The sequence below is a fragment of the Doryrhamphus excisus genome, chromosome 4, assembly GCF_030265055.1.
Source record: "Doryrhamphus excisus isolate RoL2022-K1 chromosome 4, RoL_Dexc_1.0, whole genome shotgun sequence".
Classification (NCBI taxonomy): domain Eukaryota; kingdom Metazoa; phylum Chordata; class Actinopteri; order Syngnathiformes; family Syngnathidae; genus Doryrhamphus; species Doryrhamphus excisus.
The window spans coordinates 2208799-2231925 of record NC_080469.1 but is presented as its reverse complement, the minus strand read 5'-3'; the positions used below and the strand labels follow the sequence as shown (position 1 = coordinate 2231925).

At 40.4% G+C, this 23127-nt stretch overlaps 2 protein-coding genes across 3 annotated transcripts; both read left to right on the top strand.

Annotated features, from left to right (window-relative positions):
• Positions 1 to 6: 6 nt before the first annotated feature.
• Positions 7 to 7415, top strand: zgc:113436 (uncharacterized protein LOC503528 homolog). Of its 2 annotated transcripts, none has more exons than XM_058070078.1 (8): positions 7 to 436; positions 1459 to 1652; positions 1719 to 1830; positions 1910 to 2048; positions 3730 to 3784; positions 3940 to 4137; positions 4209 to 4322; positions 6975 to 7415. In XM_058070078.1, the coding sequence occupies exons 1-8, from the start codon at positions 268 to 270 to the stop codon at positions 7233 to 7235; spliced, it is 1242 nt and encodes a 413-aa protein (XP_057926061.1). In that variant the 5' UTR covers positions 7 to 267; the 3' UTR covers positions 7236 to 7415. The 2 variants fall into 2 exon arrangements, with proteins under 2 accessions (XP_057926061.1, XP_057926059.1); XM_058070076.1 differs by having other exon boundaries at positions 10 to 436; positions 3880 to 4137.
• A 378-nt stretch (positions 7416 to 7793) lies between these two features.
• Positions 7794 to 22951, top strand: abcb9 (ATP-binding cassette, sub-family B (MDR/TAP), member 9). Its single transcript, XM_058070583.1, has 12 exons — positions 7794 to 8369; positions 9498 to 10307; positions 12088 to 12202; positions 13550 to 13680; positions 13747 to 13952; positions 14014 to 14211; positions 15534 to 15662; positions 15753 to 15941; positions 17479 to 17652; positions 18904 to 19063; positions 20929 to 21065; positions 22432 to 22951. Exons 2-12 carry the CDS (start codon positions 9659 to 9661, stop codon positions 22738 to 22740), a joined length of 2397 nt encoding a protein of 798 aa, XP_057926566.1. The 5' UTR covers positions 7794 to 8369; positions 9498 to 9658; the 3' UTR covers positions 22741 to 22951.
• The last annotated feature ends 176 nt before the right edge of the window (positions 22952 to 23127 follow it).

Genomic DNA, 23127 nt, shown 5'->3' with positions numbered 1-23127 from the left:
CACAATGCATATTAAGTATACTTATAGAATTGTAAGTGCGGAAGTATCCCACTTGAAAGAGCCACTGATAAACCGTGATGGCTACTGTTTTAATTACGACAGTTGGTGGCGATAATGATCCCCCACATTGCTTTTTTTTTTGTCATGAAATGAAAAGAAGAAGAAGAAGACGCTGCTCTTGGTCGCACGCTTTTAGCATTAGCTTAAAATGTCACCGTGTGTTTTGTGGTGTATTACTGTGATATAGTTGTAAAGTCCTAGGAGGAAATGTTGAGTGTGGACTCTTTGCAAGTAGCAGAAGAGGAGGTGGTGGATTCCACCTCCAGTAAACTCGGTGACATTTTCACATTCGTGGCTAAAGGCTGCTTCCCGCAGTCCATGAATCCTCTACGGAAGAAGAATCTCAAACGATACGCGCAGAAGTTTATCATAGACGGTAAGAGTCGCTTCAAAAATCTTCATTTACTCATTTGAGTTCCTATATTAGCGGTGGGGGATTCAATTCCATAAAAACGTTCATTAAAATGGCGGTAGCTTTCAGTAATGGTAAACGCGTTTAAAATTCGCTTTTCCAGTCATGTATACGAATTATAGATTCGATTTTTTCTTTTCTTCTTTCTTCAATATGTCTCACACAGCTGAAAACTACAGAAATAAATTGATAAATTGGCTTAATTTTACAGGAATTATGTAAAAACGTTTATTTGTGATCTGACGAGAACATGTTGGAAAGTCGTTATAGTAACAGTTGAATAATTCAAGAAATATTCCTAATAATGTATGTCACAAAAAAAGAAGAATTGTGGGAGAAGTTATGCTTTGAAAATGATCTCAAAATATTATAGGAATAAAGACAATTGTAAAAAAAATATTAGAAACAAAGCAGAAATGAGGGGAAAAAACACCTGTAATTTTATGAGAATAATGTGAAAATATTAAGAGGAAAAATAATGTAATTTTAGTTGCATAAAGTGAAAAAAATTAAGAAAAATGTCTTTTTTTAATCTTATTTTGGGGCTGCACGATGGGAAAATGAATGAATGAATGAATTGCCCTCCAGAAGCCTTCCAGTCTTTCTTCAATATGTCTCACACAGCTGAAAACTACAGAAATAAATTGATAAATTGGCTTAATTTTACAGGAATAATGTAAAAACGTTTATTTGTGATCTGACGAGAACATGTTGGAAAGTCGTTATAGTAACAGTTGAATAATTCAAGAAATATTCGTAATAATGTATGTCACAAAAAAGAAGAATTGATTTGTAATTTGTGGGAAAAGTTATATTAGTTATATTGGTAAAGTTATATTATTATTTTTATTCCAATATTATTGGAATAAAGACAATTGTAAAAACATTTATAAGAAACAAAGCAGAAATGAGGTGGAAAAAGCACCTGTAATTCTATGAGAACTGTCTTACCTTCACTATATAACAGTTTGTGTGTGTGTTTTAAGAGGGCAAGCTCTATTACGTGGGGCCAAAGAAAGAAGAGAAACGAGAGGTGGTGATCGAGGCCGAGAGGAAGAGGCAAATATTTCTCGACTGCCACTTTAACGACATCGGCCATCATTTGGGTCAGAAGAAGACCGTCCACAAAATCCAGAAGAAGTACTACTGGCTGGGAATTATTAAGGATGTGGTAGACTGGGTACGGTCATCAGGTTATTACTGTTGATTTGAAGTACTGAGTATGACTGAAGTTGTCTTTTTTCAGATTAAAGTATGTGACACTTGTCAGCACACGGAGAGGAGTAAAAACCTGGCGAGGACAGTTCGTCCCATCAAAGTGGACGCGCCGTGGGATATCGTGGGAATTGACATCATAGGTGTTTTGCCGCATTTCATAGCAAAAAAAAAAAAAAACATTTTGTGCTTTTGCGTCACCATTGTTGTTGTGTTCCACAGGGCCTTTCCCAGAGACCCAACAAGGCAACACGCATGCGGCGCTTCTCATTGATTACTTTAGTAAATGGCCTGAAGCCTTTCCGGTGCAAAAGACGGACGCCGTTTCTGTGGCAAGATGTATTTCCAAATGCCTGTCCAGGTAAAAAAAACACAAGTTCTGACTTATAATATCAATGTATATGTTTTTGTGTTGCGTGTTATGCCGTAGATTTGGTCTATTCCCAATGATGGTGAACCATGTTCCACTGACAATAACATGCTCCATGTTGTAGAAGAGTGGGAGCGTTCATACCTGGAAATGGTGGTCAATGACGAGGTGTCCCATTGCATCTTGTTATTAATACACCGCATTAGTACATTTGTGTTCCTCCTCCTCCTTTTTAAAAAAAAAAAAAAAATCAAAACATCCTTCCCTGTTAGCATCCTATTTCAATTTCTTGAACTCAAGCGTTTCTCACCTTCTTTGTTATTTTGGGTTATTATGGTGAGAAACTATTTGATCGAATAAATAGATCATGGGCGGCACGGTGGTCGAGTGGTTAGCGCGCAGACCTCACAGCTCGGAGACCAGGGTTCAATTCCACCCTCGGCCATCTCTGTGTGGAGTTTGCATGTTCTCCCACATTGCAAAAAAAAACATGCTAGGTTAATTAGCGACTCCAAATTGTCCATAGGTATGAATGTGAGTGTGAATGGTTGTTTGTCTATATGTGCCCTGTGATTGGCTGGCCACCAGTCCAGGGTGTACCCCGCCTCTCGCCCGAAGACAGCCGGGATAGGCTCCAGCACCCCCGCGACCCTCGTGAGGAATAAGCGGTATAGAAAATGAATGAATGAATGAAATAGATCATGGCAAAACAGGAACCTGGAGGGTATCGATCTCGCTGCCACATCATATCTTTGGGGACTGTCACACCAATAATCATGTTTTCGGTGAAGGTAACCTGAAATGAAACCTAATTTTGGTGTTAACATTGGTGTTAACATTTTATACATAAAAAAAATGTGTTTTTGTGTTGGCAATTTTGAGAGTCAACTGATGACATCATAGACGTAGCTAACTTCCGGGTTCCGGTTGCCGTTTTTTTTTCATTCATTCATACATTCATTCATTCATTTTCTACCGCTTTTTCCTCACGAGGGTCGCCGGGGTGCTGGAGCCTATCCCAGCTGTCTTTGGGCGAGAGGCGGGGTACACCCTGGACTGGTGGCCAGCCAATCACAGGGCACATATAGACAAACAACCATTCACACTCACATTCTCATAGAGACAATTAACCTAGCATGTTTTTGGAATGTGGGAGGAAACCGGAGTACCCGGAGAAAACCCACGCATGCACGGGGAGAACATGCAAACTCCACACAGAGATGGCCGAGGGTGGAATTGAACCCTGGTTTCCTAGCTGTGAGGTCTGCGTGCTAACCACTCGACCACCGTGCCGCCCGTTAAATTTTTTTTTTTTAAACTAGCTAATAGGACGCTAACAAGGAAGGACATTTTCTGATTAAAAATAAATTCACTAAGAGCACAATTGGACTCATGCAGTGTATTAATAACATGACACTGTTTTGTATGCTAACCAGAAAATGCATGCAAATTAAGGCAAAATTGTGACCTCAATTTATGACCTTAACCAAAAGCTCGTCTAACCATGCTAAACGAGGTTGTACTGTTTTTTAATTTACATAATTTTTTCCAGAAAACATGAATTTGATTAGCATGTTTTGGTTAGAGTCCAAGCTTCTAGAACGGGTTAATGACGTTAACCAAGGTTCCACTGTACTTGGATTCCACATTTTGTATGTTATTCTCTTTTCAGGTTTGGTGCTCCTAAAACGATGGTGTGCACGCAAAGCGAAGACTTCTGTGATGAGGTGAGATGTAAGTCAGTTACGTTAAGACTCCCATCAGTCGGTAAAGGTAAGATGTCAGCCGTGGGTCAGTGTGACGTGGACTCCTTTTCGTCCAGGTAACCAATCTGCTGAGTAACAGATGGGGCGTCGTACAGAAGGTCTCTCCTCTGGCTCAGCCTCAGCTCAACCCGCTGCACGACTGCACGAGTCCACTCCTGAAGGAAGCCGTCTTTCAGATGGTGACGGAAAAGCAGGCGGACTGGGATGACTTTCTGGACCCTGTGCTGTTTCTCTTCCGGACGTCAATCAACCCCACGACAAAGTTTACTCCTTATTCGCTTGTGTTTAACCGCAAGGCTAACACGCCAAACCAGGTCAAACTGATAATCCTAATTATATATGTTGTTTGTTTTCTGATTACTAAGTCTCCTTTCGCATCATTTAGGCTTCACTTGGTCCACTCGGGTATGACGAAGAGGCAAACGGATGTCCTGTCAAGGAGAAGGCTTCATCGTATATGACCATAATGCAGGAACAACAGAACACCGTTAAGCAATTGGTGATTTACTTCTTTCTTTCTACTTAAGTACAACTCCAATGATTATGCTGTTTTGGAATTGAAGATGGCCTATTATAAAAAAAAAAATATGCCTCTCTTAAACCTTAGATCAGGGGTCTCAAACTCAATTTACCTGGGGGCCACTGGAGCGAGGGTCTGGGCGAGGCTGGGCCGCATCAGGTTTTCCAAAAAAAAACAAAAAAAAAAAAACGCATTTATTAAAAACAGAAAAATATACAAACTTTTTCAGTGCTTTGGTTCCGATTTTCTACAAGAAAAGCTCTGATAAAACATTCCTCTGTTCTCAAATATCTTAATTTTTATTTTTCTGCACAAAATAAGATGAAAAATAAAGAAACAAATCAAGAATAAAGAAAATCAATCAGTAATAAATAAATAAATAAATATAATAATAATAAAAGGGCAAATAATAAAAACTTAAGAAACCACATATAGTTGGTGGGTAGACAAATGATTTTTTTCAGATTAAAATGAACAAAGCATTATTAGAGCCCTGTAGACATGACAAAACACGACTATAGTCACATTTGGCCCGCGGGCCGCATGTTTGAGACCTCTGCCTTAGATACATTAGTGACTGGACCCTACACTTTTCCATAATGCCATTTTGGTTAAAAATAATCACTTGTATGATATTTAGTATTATATTCAGGACCACACAAGAATGATTTAATGTTAGAAACATCTAAATAATAGATAATACTGAGAATAGATAATACTTGTATTAGTACTTTATGTGTAAAATAATCTTCCCGAGGGGTGACACTTCTGATATAGTCTGTGTGGTCTACAGTTAATTTATTCCTGACAGCCAAAGTTGATAAGAATTAAAGGTTCCTATTGGATTCCATAGAAAATGCATGCGGGTCATTTTTGACCCACTTATGGAAGGTTGGGGTAGTAACACAAAAACTAAAATTTCTTAAAATGTATAAAAGGTAAGTTAAAAATGTGAATGGCATGATTTCAAAAACATGTTTTTTAGGGAATACCTGGAATATGAAATGATAAAAAAAAATTCATTACGAAGATATTTAAAGAAAACAACCTGACCGGGTCATTTTTGACCCACTTATGGAAGGTTGGGGTAGTAACACAAAAACTAAAATTTCTTAAAATGTATAATGGCATGATTTCAAAAACGTGTTTTTTGGGGAATACCTGGAATATGAAGTGATAAAAAAAATGTCATTACGAAGATATTTCAAGAAAACAACCTGACCGGGTGATTTTTGACCCACTTATGGAAGGTTGGGGTAGTAACACAAAAACTAAAATTTCTTAAAATGTATAAAAGGTAAGTGAAAAATGTGAATGGCATGATTTCAAAAATGTGTTTTTTAGGGAATACCTGGAATATGAAATGATAAAAAAAAATTTCATTACGAAGATATTTCAAGAAAACAACCTGACCGGGTCATTTTTGACCCACTTATGGAAGGTTGGGGTAGTAACACAAAAACAAAAAAAATCTTAAAATGTATAATAGATAAGTTAAAAATGTGAATGGCATGATTTCAAAAACATGTTTTTTGGGGAATACCTGGAATATGAAATGATAAAAAAAAATAATTACGAAGATATTTCAAGAAAACAACCTGACCGGGTCATTTTTGACCCACTTATGGAAGGTTGGGGTAGGAACACAAAAACTAAAATTTCTTAAAATGTATAAAAGGTAAGTTAAAAATGTGAATGGCATGATATCAAAAATGTGTTTTTTGGGGAATACCTGGAATATGAAGTGATAAAAAAAAATTCATTACGAAGATATTTCAAGAAAACAACCTGACCAGGTCATTTTTGACCCACTTATGGAAGGTTGGGGTAGTAACACAAAAACAAAAAATTCTTAAAATGTATAATGGCATGATTTCAAAAACGTGTTTTTTGGGGAATACCTGGAATATGAAGTGATAAAAACATTTTCATTACGAAGATATTTCAAGAAAACAACCTGACCGGGTCATTTTTGACCCACTTATGGAAGGTTGGGGTAGTAACACAAAAACAAAAAATTCTTAAAATGTATAAAAGGTAAGTTAAAAATGTGCATGGCATGATATCAAAAACATGTTTTTTGGGGAATACCTGGAATATGAAATGATAAAAAAAAATTAATTACGAAGATATTTCAAGAAAACAACCTGACCGGGTCATTTTTGACCCACTTATGGAAGGTTGTGGTAGTAACACAAAAACTAAAAATTCTTAAAATGTATAAAAGGTAAGTTAAAGATGTGAATGGCATGATATCAAAAACATGTTTTTTGGGGAATACCTGGAATATGAAATGATAAAAAAAAATAATTACGAAGATATTTCAAGAAAACAACCTGACAAGGTCATTTTGCATCTAAGGGTTAAGCATTTTCAAGTAAAGCTAAAATACGAATATAAGGTATTCAGAGGCGCAATTAAAGATGTGATATGTAGTACTCTCCACACAATACGATACGATTACTATTTGAGAATCACAACATGAAATACATGAATGAAGTTAAATGAACTTGACCTGTAGTAATGGGAGAATAATACGAGTATATTAGTACAATATCCTGGTTTATTTTCTTTCCAAGTTTGTATGAATTGAATGACTTTACATACATTTTCTCTGTGTCTCTTTCCCAGGTGTTAGCCAATATGAAAGCAGCCTACAAACAGGAGAAGAAGAACGTGAAACGAAGGGCGCACAACAACAACCCCGCGGTGGTTTTAAATACACCAAGCGCACTGTTTTGCGATGGGGATACCCCTTCCTCGAAAAAACTGAAAGAAGAGTGTTTATATTTGTCTTTCCCTGTGGAAACGGTGCTGGCCACCGAGCAAAGCGGCTCCGAAGTGTTAAAAACTGCGATAACTTATCACTTGGCCGAGTCTGATGTCCACTGAGTCTTTAGAAAACTTTGTTGACACAAGCGTTCATTTGCTGACAGAGGTTTTGTCTGCGTGCAGATTGTGGTAAAATGAGTTATGTCACTTTAATACTTGCATGCTCCATTATCCTGCCTTGTCTCTGCTTATTTCCATGAAATCCCTATGAAATACCCAAATAAAGTAATTTATTTAATTCATTTTGACTTTTGTATTGCTGTGAAGGGGGGGAAGTCAACCTGGAAATGTGTTTTATTGTTCTCATAATCATAATCAGTGATAAAGAACATGCCGGACAGAGGTTGCAGGACTTTGTTGAATTGTTTTGCATAAAACCTTTATAAGTCGTCTCTAACAATATGAACAAACAACCTAAATGGTAAAGATTAATATTATAATATAATATATAATATAACTAGTTGCATTTATGAGAAAATTATGCACAATATGACGTTTTATTTGCAAACGAGCATTAAAAATATTAGTACCTTTTACTGTCGTACTCTAGTGACGTCACTGCCTTTGGATATCGCGTCACTATAAGTCTTGAACGAGAAGAAAAACTGGGCGGAGCTTCATGTTTACTTCCGCAAACAACGCGGACAATTTTACTTAAAGACAAATTTTTTAAATAACATGTACAACAGCTATGGCATCATTATAAAATATATTTCCCTCTGAAAGAGAGTAAGAAAAGGTTATGGTATATATCTAATACCCGTGGATATTTCACGTTCATCACGCGGGTGTCAATTCGATACTGATACTGTCATTTCGGTATCGAAGTTATTAATATTTGCATTGACCCATTCTCCCCGGCCAATAACAAATTAAATTGTTGTTTTTTTAGTTGTCTTTAAGCATTGACAAGGGTATTATACTACTTGTATCACCTGCTTTGTTCATTTATGGCTCATCTGTCTCGAAGATCTCCCAGGATGTAATCGTGGACATTAGTTCATTTACATGTCAAGGTACCAGGATGTAGTCGGAGCCATTCCAGGACATATGCATAACCACTTTGATCACCTAGCCAACCAAAGCGATGTGACATTCTGTCGAAACTCCACTCGTGTGTTGTGGCGAGTTAGCGTGCAGTCAAAGGTTCGCTGGTTTGGACTCGGAAGACGTGTGTTTGCCGAATGAACCTAGGTAAGCCTCTTTCAACTTTATGAGCGTATATTATAAATATGTTTATGTATTTCCGAATGAGCCTAAATGTACTACTGTAATAACCTTTACAGGTGAACTGAATTTGTGCTGCTCTAATTTTGGACGCAAGTCCAACGTCAATACTTTACGCACATTTCTGATATCTAATATAACAATTGTGCATAAGCCATAAACTTTTTGTGACTATTGTAATAAGTAATTGATATTATGAGCGTTCTTCAGTGTAATGAGACTTTCGCACTTTGACCGTTACTAGCTAACTTGCTAGCTATCATGAAATGTGTGGCGGCACCTGTATTGCTCGTGCCTCGGTTATGGCTAAATGACGTCATCACGTATCATTTGCCACTTCCTGTATCCTTAGTTTAGAGGACGTACAATAGTGTTGGCAAACGGTTCCCTTTTTAATTTTTACGGAATATCGTGACAAGTTTACCAAAATAGTACTTTCATTAATATGAATACGACTTTACTGTATTGTAAGTGCATATATTATGTACAATTTTCGCAGATACACTATATGATAAGGTAAGATAAGATATGCCTTTATTCGTACCTCAGTGGGGAAATTTGTATTGCACAGCAGCAAGAGTACAGAAACAGTCAAGCAGTACAAAATACACAATATAGAAAAATAAACAACCAAAGTATTAACAAAATCAACAGTTTTTCAAATATATATATATATTTATACAATACAGTATGCAGATAATATGAAACAAGATGAGATATATGACCAGTCTTTACACTGAGATCTTGCTAGTGAGTTAATATGAGGCATTATGGAAATACTTCACATATAACTTAGTATATTGCATTTAAAGCCTTAATATTGCACAGTGAATGGAGTCTGGAGTAACTATACTGAATATAAAAAAACAAAGTATTGTTTGAAAACTTGGTTTTTAATTTAATTTGTTTTGAACGTGCACATTTCACATTAATTGCAATACATTTGTTTGTCTCCTGTATTACAAATTCCAACATAGGGAAAATAATAAGCAACATAACAATGTGAAGCAATTATAGTCAAGGTTAATATTTACACCAAGGAAATTATATAACAGATTTAATGATAATAAATATTCCTTTCTTTCTAATCCACAGCCACCTTCAGAAGAAATACCCATCATGGAAAATACATGAGAATGATTTAATTACATTTATGCATGGACGTTCCATATACAGTATATTTACTGCCAATCATTCTCATGCTCATTATTACAACAGGGTAGTGGAACCTTGCTTTTGATGCCCTAAAGGTCAGCATGGCGATGAAAATAAGAGTGATCAGCACAGTTTCTTATGTCCTACTGGACGTTGTTATCACCACAATTTTATACGCACATGGATCACACTTCAATATATTCACGAAGGAGGCTCTGAACTTCAGCATTCTGCAGTCCACGTTGGACATCTGGGGGACTGTGTTGGTTCGAGCTTCTCTCCTTCTGGGCGCCTCCATTGGAGTTTTATGGAACAAAGAAGATGGCCCGCATAGGGTGTCTAACCTCACCATTCTCATTCTCTTAGTGTGCCAGACTATTATAACATATACTTTGGCCAAGCTGCTGATGCTTAGTGAACTTGAAAGTTTATCTCATTGCCCCTGGTCCTTGAGTCTGATATTCTGGACGTGCGCGTCCTCGCTGGGATTTGTGCTTCTGTGGTGGATTCTTGGAAAGGAATCTAACTCGGAGACAAGTAGCAGCATCGACGAGGACACCGAAGAGTTGCTTCAGGCAGATAATGAAGAAGAGAAAGAGGTGAGCATCGAGAAGGAGGCGAGTCGTGCAATAAAGACAAAGACGCAGCGGAGCAGCACAAGATCGACGCTGGGACGTCTCCTCAGCTACACGAAAAAAGACGGCGGACTATTAACCGTAGCCATCTTTTTTCTTCTCATCTCTGCTGTGTGTGAGTATCCTTAAACGTCTCATTGGCATGATATGAAACTATGAATTAGGGATGGGCATATGATTGGTTTGAGGCAAAAAAATAAGTTTGTATTAATTCTGTTCTGGAGAAGAATAGAACAAAATATAACAATAACACTAATCGGGTACTAATAATATCATAGAAATCTGTCTAAATATCTGGTGGTGCGGCATATGAAAATGCTGATTGGACAACTTGATTATTTTACAGTTGTAAAGCTATCTTGGCCACAATAAAAGGCCATCCTGAACACACCACAACGGAACATATGTCAGTGAAGTGTTCACAGAGCATGCATTAGCAATGCCGACTGCAGGAATGTTTGGCGAAGCTGTTGCCGGTGAATTAAATGTTAATTTCTCGACCATACGCCGTCTCCAAAGGTGTTTCAAAGAATTTGGCAGTCAATAATAATTTCAGGCCAATTAGCTGAAATTGTATAATTAACTTGTATTTAATGACAATAATTACTTTTTTAATAGCTAATCAAAAAGGGGTAATCACATGTACAAAGTGAAGTACTGTATTTGATTTGTTTGTGTGTTGTATATTTAACCCCTTACAAACATAAATATGTTGCAAATAAAATAGCATTATTTCCATTCAGGCTGCACGGCGGTCGAGTAGTTAAGCCTCACAGCTAGGAGACCCAAGTTCAAGTCCACTCTCGGCCATCTCTGTGTGGAGTTTGCATTTCCAGTAGTGCAAAATGCAGTTTTTGAATGAAACTTTTTTTATTATTATTAATGGAGAAAAAAAAATAAGTGGTTAGCGCGCAGGCCTCACAGCTAGGAGACCCAAGCTCAAGTCCACTCTCGGCCATCTCTCTGTGTAGTGCAAAATGCAGTTTTTGAATGAAACGTTTTTTATTATTAAGGGAAAAAAAATCTGGGCTGCACGGCGGAGAAGTGGTTAGCGCGCAGGCCTCACAGCTAGGAGACCCAAGTTCAACTCCACTCTCGGCCATCTCTGTGTGGAGTTTGCATTTACAGTAGTGCAAAATACAGTTTTTGAATGAAACCTTTTTATTATTAAGGGAGAAAAAAAATATGGTCTGCACGGTGGTCGAGTGGTTAGCGTGCAGGCCTCACAGCTAGGACACCCAAGTTCAAGTCCACTCTCGGCCATCTCTGTGTGGAGTTTGCATTTATAGTAGTGCAAAATACAGTTTTTGAATGAAACTTTTTTTATTATTAAGGGAGAAAAAAAAAATATGGGCTGCACGGCGGTCGAGTGGTCAGCACGCAGGCCTCACAGCTAGGAGACAGAAAGTTCAAGTCCACTCTCGGCCATCTCTGTGTGGAGTTTGCATTTATAGTAGTGCAAAATACAGTTTTTGAATGAAGCTTTTTTTATGATTAAGGGACAAAAAAAATCCGGGCTGCACTGCGATAAAGTGGTTAGCGTGCAGGCCTCACAGCGAGGAGACCAGGGTTCAATTCCACCCTCGGGCATCTCTGTGTGGAGTTTGCATGTTCTCCCCGTGCATGCGTGGGTTTTCTCCGGGTACTCCGGTTTCCTCCCACATTCCAAAAACATGCTAGGTTAATTAGCGTCTCCAAATTGTCCATAGGTATGAATGTGAGTGTGAATGGTTGTTTGTCTATATGTGCCAGTGATTGGCTGACCACCAGTCTGGACTAGTGTACCCCGCCTCTCGCCAGAAGACAGCTGGGATAGGCTCCAGCACCCCTGCGACCCTTGTGAGGATAAGCGGTAGAAAATGAATGAATCTTTGAGTCTGTATTTTTCCCTGCAGGTGAAGCCTTCATACCTTACTACTACGGGAAGGCAATAGATAGCATCGTGGTTCACCACAGCATGGAATACTTTGCTCAACCTGCCATCACGCTGACCGTCCTGGCCTTCGCAAGGTAAGTATCAGGTGGTCCTGGTTGATAGAACAACCAACGGCCCTGGATGAAAGTACACAGCAGTTACTGCGACCCTCTGGAAAGTGAAACTTACGTTTGAGTGGGAGTTAAGCTTGTGTGAGTGAGGACAATGCATCTTGTGTGTCACACAACTGTTGTGGTCTCCTGGTACTTTTCCATGGATTAACTCTAGTTTTGCTATTGAGTGTGTGAGCTATTAGACTTACAATCAATGCATTTCATAATAAAAGGCATAGCTTATCTCTACCATGTATTTTTCTTCAGGAATTTAAAGTAGAATTAAATATGATTATTTAATTTTGTTGGGCGGCACGGTGGTCTAGGGGTTAGCGCACAGACCTCACAGCTAGGAGACCAGGGTTCAATCTCACCCTCGGGCATCTCTGTGTGGAGTTTGCATGTTCTCCCCGTGCATGCGTGGGTTTTCTCCGGGTACTCCGGTTTCCTCCCACATTCCAAAAACATGCTAGGTTAATTGGGGAATGTGAGTGTGAATGGTTGTTTGTCTATATGTGCCCTGTGATTGGCTGGCGACCAGTCTAGGGTGTACCCCGCCTTACGCCCGAAGATAGCTGGGATAGGCTCCAGCACCCCGAGGAAAAGCGGTAGAAAATGAATGAATGAATGAATTTTTTTGTTAAAGTGTCTTGAAAGAGGTGAATACAGTAAACCTCGGATATATCGGACTCGGATATATCGGGAATTCGCTCACAACGGACAGATAAAAAAGAACCGATTTTTCCGTAATGCATTTCCAATAAAAATTCATTGCATATATCGGATTTTTTATAACGGATTTCGCCTATTTCGGACAAAATCTCCAGTCCCGTTCCAATGCAATTCCATGAAATTTCCCTCGCATATATCGGATGGCCGCATCGTGGCGCTCCGATTCGCCGAATCGTGACAGGCCGCTATACGACGTCATTTGCAGCGTTTGCAGCGTTGCCTGCGCGTCCAGGTACATTGGAAACAAAGTCAAGGAAGTGCCTTTTTATAACGGATAAAATCCCATTTACGCATATACCGGATATAAATCCGATATATGCGTAAAACGGACATTTTCCGGTATACGCATATAACGGATTTCGCTTATATCGGACAAAACCAGTGGGAACAATTGAATCCGATATATCCGAGGTTTACTGTATTACCTCCGATAAGTTAGTTGGTTAGAATGGTTGCACAAAAAAAATTCTACACATGGAGCATTTTGAGCAAGGCAGCACCTCTGCGCCTACACTACCGGTGCATGCACTGAATGTACAATGCTGCGAAAATGGCAACTGAAAAAACGCCCGACTAAACGTTTTTCCCTGCATTCAGTTCAATTGCAGTTGGAGTACGAGGAGGAGTGTTCACGCTTACATTTGCGCGATTGAACCTTCGACTCCGCAACCACCTGTTTAGAGCTCTGACAAGGCAGGAAATTGGCTTTTTTGATGAGAACCATACAGGTAAGACGATAGCTTCGCCACGACAAGTCCCGCTTAGTATTCACATGCACTTGTATCACCGTTCAGGTGACATCACCTCACGCTTGTCAGCTGACACCACCCAAGTGAGTGACCTGGTCTCCCAGAACATCAACATGCTCTTGAGGAGCACCATCAAGGGCGTTGGCTTTCTCATTTTCATGTTTGGGATGTCCTGGAAGCTGACGTTGGTGAACATGATGGGACTTCCTTTTGTCGCTTTTCTTTCCGAGTATTACGGAAACTATTACAAGGTAAACTACATGCCGATCATTGTATTTGCACATTAACTCTAGATAATTTGATGATTTTCAGAAACTAACTAAAGAGGTGCAGACGAGTCTTGCAAAGGCTAACAAAGTTGCAGAAGAAACCATTTCGGCCATGAGGACTGTACGGAGCTTTGCCAATGAGCACCAGGAGGCCGACTCCTACTACGCCAAGCTCATAACGATGTACCATCTCAACAAAAAACAAGCTCTGGCATATGCTTGCTACATGTGGTCCACTTGTGTAGGTGTCATGTGTACAAATATACATTTTATTGGTTATTGGTACAGTAAACCTCGGATATATCGGATTCAATTGTTCCCACTGGTTTTGTCCGATATATATATATACCGGAAAATGTCCGTTTTACGCATATATCGGATTTATATCCGGTATATGCGTAAATGGGATTTTATCCGTTATAAAAAGGCACTTCCTGCACCGGTAGTGTAGGCGCACAGGTGCTGCCTTGCTCAAAATGCTCCATGCTCAAAATGTGTAGACATTTTTTTTGTGCAACCATTCTAACCAACTAACGGAGGTAATACAGTAAACCTCGGATATATCGGATTCAATTGTTCCCACTGGTTTTGTCCGATATGAGCGAAATCCGTTATATGCGTATACCGGAAAATGTCCCTTTTTACGCATATATCGGATTTATATCCGGTATATGCATAAATGGGATTTTATCCGTTATAAAAAGGCACTTCCTTGACTATGTTTCCAATGTACCTGGACGCGCAGGCAACGCTGCAAACGCTGCAAATGACGTCGTATAGCGGCCTGTCACGATTCAGCGAATCGGAGCGCCACGATGCGGCCATCCGATATATGCGAGGGAAATTTCATGGAAATGCATTGGAACGGGACTGGAGATTTTGTCCGAAATAGGCGAAATCCGTTATAAAAAATCTGATATATGCAATGAATTTTTATTGGAAATGCATTACAGAAAAATCGGGTTTTTTTTATCTGTCCGTTGTGAGCGAATTTCCGATATATCCGAGTCCGATATATCCGAGGTTTACTGTATAAAACTATTGCTAACTACAGTAAACCTGGGATATATCGGATTCAATTGTTCCCACTGGTTTTGTCCGATATAAGCGAAATCCGTTATATGCGTATACCGGAAAATGTCCGTTTTACGCATATATCGGATTTATATCCGGTATATGCGTAAATGGGATTTTATCCGTTATAAAAAGGCACTTCCTTGACTATGTTTCCAATGTACCTGGACGCGCAGGCAACGCTGCAAATGACGTCGTATAGCGGCCTGTCACGATTCGGCGAATCGGAGCGCCACGATGCGGCCATCCGATATATGCCAGGGAAATTTCATGGAAATGCATTGGAACGGGACTGGAGATTTTGTCCGAAATAGGCGAAATCCGTTATAAAAAATCCGATATATGAAATGAATTTTTATTGAAAATGCATTACAGAAAAATCGGTTCTTTTTTATCCGTCCGTTGTGAGCGAATTTCCGATATATCCGAGGTTTACTGTATTACTTGCATGGCACATTTTAATGACGTTCTTCCTGTTTTTTTTTTTAGATCTCAGAACTCGCTCTAGAGGTTACCGTCCTCTCCTATGGTGGTCACCTTGTGGTTACCGGTCAAATGGAAAGCAGCGAGTTGATATCGTTTTTCATATACATGCTTGAAATGGGAGAATGTATGGCGGTATTGATTGTCATTGCGTATTTTTCCCCAAAATTGTGATTCCAGTCAAACATTCCCAATCCATCACTAAGCTCAATATCCACTTCACAGAGCATCGCATCGGTGTACTCGGGCCTCATGCAGGGAGTCGGAGCTGCTGAGAAGGTTTTTGAGTACTTGGACCGGAAACCCAAACACCCGGACGACGGTGCAGAGACTCTGGACACGTGCGCCGGATTGGTGGAATTTCAAGGCGTCGTATTTGCCTACCCTACACGTCCAGAGACTGAAATCCTCAAGGTTGGTCTGTAGCTAAGTACCGCTTAAATTGCTCCTTTTTATGTTGACGCCTCGTCTATGTTGTGTGCTCGCTCATGCCGACGTCAAGTGTACAAAAACTTTATTGTCATTGTAGTCAAGACACAATAAAATTAGCCTAGAGGCTCAATTACATTAATTCATTCATTACCGCTTTTTCCTCACGAGGGTCGTGGGGGGTGCTGGAGCCTATCCCAGCTGTCTTCGGGCGACAGGCGGGGTACACCCTGGACTGGTGGCCAGCCAATCACAGGGCACATATAGACAAACAACCATTCACACTCACATTCATACCTATAGCATGTTTTTGGAATGTGGGAGGAAACCGGAGTACCCGGAGAAAACCCACACATGCACGGGGAGAACATGTAAACTCCACACAGAGATGCCCGAGCGGGGAATTTAACCCGGGTCTCCTAGCTGTGAGACCTGACAAAACGGCAAGAGCAACAGAGTCAACTATGATGGGTAATATGAATGGAAAGATGACTGTAGGGGTGTTATTTCATGTCTAGAGGGCTCTATAAATATCAATTCATTCATTCATTTTCTACCACGCATCGTCACGAGGGTCACAGGGGGTGCTGGAGCCTATCCCAGCTGTCTTCGGGCAAGAGGCGGGGTACACCCTGGACTGATGGCCAGCCAATCACAGGGCACATATAGACAAACAACCATTCACACTCACATTCATACCTATGGACAATTTGGAGACGCTAATTAACCTAGCATGTTTTTGGAATGGGGGAGGAAACCGGAGTACCCGGAGAAAACCCACGCATGCACGGGGAGAACATGCAAACTCCACACAGAGATGGCAGAGGGTGGAATTGAACCCTGGTCTCCTCACTGTGAGGCCTGCGTGACCACCGTGCAGCCAATATATATTTTTTTCTCCCTTAATAAAAAAAAAAGTTTTATTCAAAAACTGTATTTTGCAATACTATAAATGCAAACTCCACACAGAGATGGCCGAGAGTGGACTTGAACTTGGGTCTCCTCGCTGTGAGGCCTGCGTGCTAACCACTCGACCACCGTGCAGCCCATATATATTTTTTTCGCCCTTAATAATAAAAAAAGTTTAATTCAAAAACTGTATTTTGCAATACTATAAATGCAAACTCCACACAGAGATGGCCGAGAGTGGACTTGAACTTGGGTTTCCTCGCTGTGAGGCCACCGTGCCGCCCAGATTTTTTTTTAGACCGCCGTGCCACCCTGCTCAATTACATAAGAGCATAAATTGTATGTAAACATACACAAATGATGAAACGACAAACCTCTTCAATTATTGCCCGTTTTCTTTGTAGCTCCGGTGAAAGCAATTAAACGTGCCTGCGATATCGAGTTTTTATTTTGGTTATGTCGACAACCGCTTATGTTGATGTGAATCAGCCAGTCCAACCGCTTCGACATACAGGTTCCATTGCTAACATTCAATGTATTCATGAAATAAGTTACTAAATAACTTGTGTACTGCTAGGAGTTTTTTTTTTATTAACAATCGTGTGCAATGCAGGGAGTGTCATTTGCGATAAGGCCAGGAGAGGTGACAGCGCTGGTTGGACCTTCAGGCAGTGGAAAGAGCTCTTGTGTGAACCTACTGGAAAACTTTTACCTTCCGCAGCAAGGTCAAGTGCTGCTGGATGGGAAACCTGTTCATACCTTCAAGCATGAAGACCTTCACTCTAAGGTCGGTTTATGTAAGAGCGTCAGGACAAGCCTCTGTCTGTAGTGGCTTTAGCAAATGTATTGTGGATGTATAGATCAGTGTTTTTCAACCTTTTTTGAGCCACGGCACGTTTTTTTTTTTTACATTGGAAAAATCTTGTGGCACACCATTAACCAAAAATGTTACAAAATGTCACCACGACCTCACATGTGCATCAATAAGTCTATCGGAGGAACAAGGTAGGTGTTGCCACACGGACCAATATTACATTGCTATGCCAGTCTTTACACCACAGACACTCCACAGTAGCCATGTTTTTACATCACCACTTTTTCTCCTTCCGAATGACCTTTCGGGAAACAATTTTATCCATGGAAAGGAATATTCCAATCTCTTGTCTACATGCACCGTGAAAATCAACCAGAATAGTCAATAAGGCATGCCCAGTAAAACGTAAACACCAACATCACGTGATACCGACTTCCACGAGTTATTCTTTCACTTGTTGGAATAACTCCGTATTGCCAGTTTTTCGTCTGTCCGGTCTTGAAATTTAGTTTGAATCCAAAACAAACTTTGCTTAGTCCAGTGCCGATTGCTGGCCTCCATTTTTAAAAGTGAAGAACGTCTGGATCTGCGTGTTACGTCATATCTGAGCATGCGCTGAAAGAACGCACCCGGGATCAATTTAAACAGGAAAAGATCACATTCAATCTTGCTAATATTTTATAATTAAACTCAGGACATGTTTTATATACATATATATTTTCTTTTTTAATAAAACTGCACTTGTGAATGGCGTATAGAAGGGTTTAGATTCTGTTCCACAGATGGCGCTAATGCACACCAAAGCGGCTTGCCAACCGCCAATAAACAACAGAAGAAGAAAAACACCACGAAGAAGAACGCACCCTGGCAACTTTCCGTTTGAGCGGGTACAAGATACCTCAATCGGAATATTCCATCCCGTTCCATTCCATTCTTTCCGTTTGAACAAATATACCAAATGCAATTGGAATATTTGGGTCCATATATTCATGGCTATTGACATAATATTTGCAAATGATGATTAATAAATGTTAACTATAAAAAGTGATATTGGATAATTCCTCACGGCACACCTGATGGTTTCTCAAGGTACACTAGTGTGCCGTGGCACAGTGGTTGAAAACCACTGGTATAGAGATTAAGACACAGTTAATGATAACACATTATTGCTGACAAATGAATATAATTGCCATTTTAAAGATATACTACATGCGATGTTTACAGGTGGCTCTTGTGGGCCAAGAACCGGTGCTTTTTGCCCGGACGGTTGAGGAGAACATCACTTACGGTTTGACCGACGTCCCCATGGAGGATGTTGTCCAGGCAGCCACAAAGGCGAACGCTCACGAATTCATCACCGACCTGCCCCAAGGCTATCAGACAAGTGATTAGTGCATATCTTCCTTTCTTTCTCTCTCATCTATTTTACCTGCTGCTATTCTTTTATGTGTTTTGGGAGTTTCCCTCAAATGATGGCGGTGGTGATCAGACAGGGTCACGTTTCCGTCAGTCTAGTAGTTGGTGTGTGACTGAGGAGTGAATGAATAATTGGGTACATGTCACTGTGAAGTGCTTTGGGTATCTTTTAAAAAGCAAATCCATTATTATTATTATTATTATTATTATTAGAGGAGGTAACTCTTTGAAAGTAGTCGTGATAAAAATGTGACACCTCTAACCACTTAGTTCTTTAATTCATTCATTCATTTTCTACCGCTTTTCCTCACGAGGGTCGCGGGGGTGCTGGAGCCTATCCCAGCTGTCTTTGGGCGAGAGGCGGGGTACACCCTGGACTGGTGGCCAGCCAATCACAGGGCACATATAGACAAACAACCATTCACACTCACATTCATACCTATGGACAATTTGGAGTCGCTAATTAGCCTAGCATGTTTTTGGAATGTGCGGAGTACCCGGAGAAAACCCACACATGCACGGGGAGAACATGCAAACTCCACACAGAGATGGCCGAGGGTGGAATTGAACCCTGGTCGAATTGAACCCTGGTCTCCTAGCTGTGAGGTCTGCGCACTAACCACTAGACCGCCATGCCGCCCTAGTTCTTTAATAAGAAAGTTAAATTAGGGACCATCTGCAAAGGGCCATAAACGTATATATTTTGACACCAAAAACAACACAATAACAACAATAACTGCAACACATGAGCCATATGCAAATATTGAAATATGGAAATACTTGCTCGCTAATATGCATGTAAACCAATCCTCCATCCATCCCTTTTCTATGCCGCTTATCCACACTAGGGTTGAGGGTATGCTGGAGCCTATCCCAGCTGTCTTTGGGTACGAGGCGGGGTACAATCACAGGGCACAATTTAGAGTCTCCAGTCAACCTACCATGCATGTTTTGAAATGTGGGTGGAAACTGGAGTACCCGGGGAAACATGCAAACTCCACACAGACATGCCAAGTGAGATTCGAACCCGGGTCTTTCCGATCTCCTGACTGTGTGGTCTACATGATAACCACTCTCCCACCGTGCGGCTAAACCAATCATGTATTATACAAATTATAACCCACCTCCCCCTTTCGGCAACTAACAAAATGAAGCCGTTTTTTGCAAACATTTTGCACAAATAGAGGAAAATATTAAAAAATCCTTTATTATGGTCCATCTTCCTTTCTCTGGCGAAAGTCACAAGTAAACGTGCAAGCAGTGGCTAATTTTGCTTGCTGTCGTCCCTCATTTACCGCAGTTAATCGTTCCCGACCAGACCATAAGAAGTGCATTTCTGGAGGATTACTTATTCATAAATTGAATATTTTGGTACTTACAGCGTATAAAACACACATCAGTGTTGCCAGGTCTAAGTCCAAGCGACTTTGGGCTTATTTATTTTGTAAAGTCGCTTCCAAATTCCCAAGTGCCATGTTGGTTCGGCTTGTTTTCAGACAACTGGTCGCTGGTTTGACTTGTGAAGCCGGCAACACTGAGACACATATTTGATACATTTGATACGCTTACTATGTACACTAATAATAATAATTACGCACTTGTACATCACCATGCAATACACACATTTAATACTCATACCAGGTATTTGTCTCTGAATGACCTTGTGTATTGGTATTGTTGGGTTGAAGGATAAAAATACAAATATAAGTGAGTTCCACTGTAGTGTATTTGCTTTGTTTTTTTTATAGTACAGCACTTTATGCAGCAGTACTTGGTAAAATGTGCCATATAAAATACCATTCAACATGAGATCTGCATCTTATTGTTTCCTAGGTGTTGGAGAGAAGGGCACACAGTTGTCAGGTGGACAGAAACAAAGGGTGGCAATCGCAAGAGCTCTTGTCCGACACCCTCGTGTTCTCATCCTGGATGAGGCAACCAGCGCCTTGGATGCAGAGAGTGAACACATTGTGAGTACTGGTGAAAAATGACCTGACTCCCAAGGTGGCAGATGGAAAAACCGTCGCGATTGTAACGCAATCTCGTGACTAAACCCTGAGTCATTGTATTCGACGCAGATTAAGTTGAAGGAACCTGACCGGTTCAATGATTTGAAATACAGTAAACCTCGGATATATCGGATTCAATTGTTCCCACTGGTTTTGTCCGATATAAGCGAAATCCGTTATATGCGTATACCGGAAAATGTCCGTTTTACGCATATATCGGATTTATATCCGGTATATGCGTAAATGGGATTTTATCCGTTATAAAAAGGCACTTCCTTGACTATGTTTCCAATGTACCTGGACGCGCAGGCAACGCTGCAAACGCTGCAAATGACGTTGTATAGCGGCCTGTCACGATTCGGCGAATCGGAGCGCCACGATGCGGCCATCCGATATATGCGAGGGAAATTTCATGGAAAAGCATTGGAACGGGACTGGAGATTTTGTCCGAAATAGGCGAATTCCGTTATAAAAAATCCGATACATGCAATGAATTTTTATTGGAATTGCATTACAGAAAAATTGGTTCTTTTTTATCTGTCTGTTGTGAGTGAATTTCCGATATATCCGAGGTTTATTGTATATGCAAAAAAAAAATGCTACTGCTAAACTGCTATAAAATTATATAGTAAACCTGGGATATATCGGATTCAATTGTTCCCACTGGTTTTGTCCGATATAAGCGAAATCCGTTATATGCGTATACCTTAAAATGTCCGTTTTACGCATATATCGGATTTATATCCGGTATATGCGTAAATGGGATTTTATCCGTTATAAAAAGGCACTTCCTTGACTATGTTTCCAATGTACCTGGACGCGCAGGCAACGCTGCAAACGCTGCAAATGACGTCGTATAGCGGCCTGTCACCATTCGGCGAATCGGAGCGCCACGATGCGGCCATCCGATATATGCGAGGGAAATTTCATGGAAATGCATTGGAACGGGACTGGAGATTTTGTCCGAAATAGGCGAAATCCGTTATAAAAAATCCGATATATGCAATGAATTTTTATTGGAAATGCATTACAGAAAAATCGGTTCTTTTTTTATCTGTCCGTTGTGAGCGAATTTCCGATATATCGGAGTCCGATATATATATGAGTATGTGCTTCTAAAACCACACTAAACCTAGAACCGTTATCATGCATGCCGTCAGAAAATCACTGAAGACGTCTGCAAGGTAAATAGGAAAGGCTCTTTTTTTTTTTTTTTTTGCAGCACTTATTCAAAAAGACACACCAAGTCCAAGCACATCTTAAGAGTTTACACTGTAAGAAATGACACAAGTGGCATTTTTTTTAAAGAATCCTATGATTCACACAGGTCCAGCAAGCTCTGAACAACATCATGGAGGACCACACTGTCTTAGTGATTGCGCATCGGCTGAGCACCGTGGAGAAAGCGCACAACATCATTGTGATCGATAAAGGTCAGGTGGCTGAACAAGGCTCCCACAGTCAGCTGATGGCCACCGGGGGACTTTACTCCAAACTGGTGCAGAGACAGGTTCTGGGCATGGAGACGGGGGAGGACACATTCAGCACATCCAGGAACCTATCCCGGAGGCCTGGTGGAAGTCTGAGCGGAGAAAACAGCCGTGCCAGTGAGGAAGAGAATGATGCCTGCTATTGAAAAGAACCTGTGTGGAAATGTGATCCCACTGTGGGGCATTTTGCTGCCACTTTCTGGACTACATTGTAACTCTTGGAGATGTTTTATAACGATGCCCGGAAGCAGGGAGTGATTGCTCATGTACAAAATTGAGGCATACTAGACCAGAAATTGTTGTCCTCTGAAATAAAACTTGAATTTTGAATTAAAAATGAAACAGGCATTAGTGTATGCATGAGCACTATTGCGACATTTCAGCTCATTGAGATAAATACTCCCTTTCCTGTTTTTTTTGTAAGCATATGTACTGCTGGATTAAGGCCAAATGATGCTTTCAGAGTCCCTTGGTTAAAACAAGACCGCCGAACGGATTCGATTAAACACAGCTACGTTAATTTTTCCTTGGCA

Excerpts from the sequence above, each read along its gene's own strand:
- zgc:113436 (XM_058070076.1), top strand. The coding sequence starts at position 268 with ATGTTGAGTGTGGACTCTTTGCAAGTAGCAGAAGAGGAGGTGGTGGAT. Across the intron at positions 1,831-1,909 it reads CGTGGGAATTGACATCATAG|GGCCTTTCCCAGAGACCCAA; the intron begins GTGTTTTGCCGC and ends TGTGTTCCACAG. Across the intron at positions 4,138-4,208 it reads AGGCTAACACGCCAAACCAG|GCTTCACTTGGTCCACTCGG; the intron begins GTCAAACTGATA and ends CGCATCATTTAG.
- abcb9 (XM_058070583.1), top strand. The coding sequence starts at position 9,659 with ATGGCGATGAAAATAAGAGTGATCAGCACAGTTTCTTATGTCCTACTG. Across the intron at positions 12,203-13,549 it reads ACCGTCCTGGCCTTCGCAAG|TTCAATTGCAGTTGGAGTAC; the intron begins GTAAGTATCAGG and ends CCCTGCATTCAG. Across the intron at positions 21,066-22,431 it reads ATGCAGAGAGTGAACACATT|GTCCAGCAAGCTCTGAACAA; the intron begins GTGAGTACTGGT and ends TGATTCACACAG.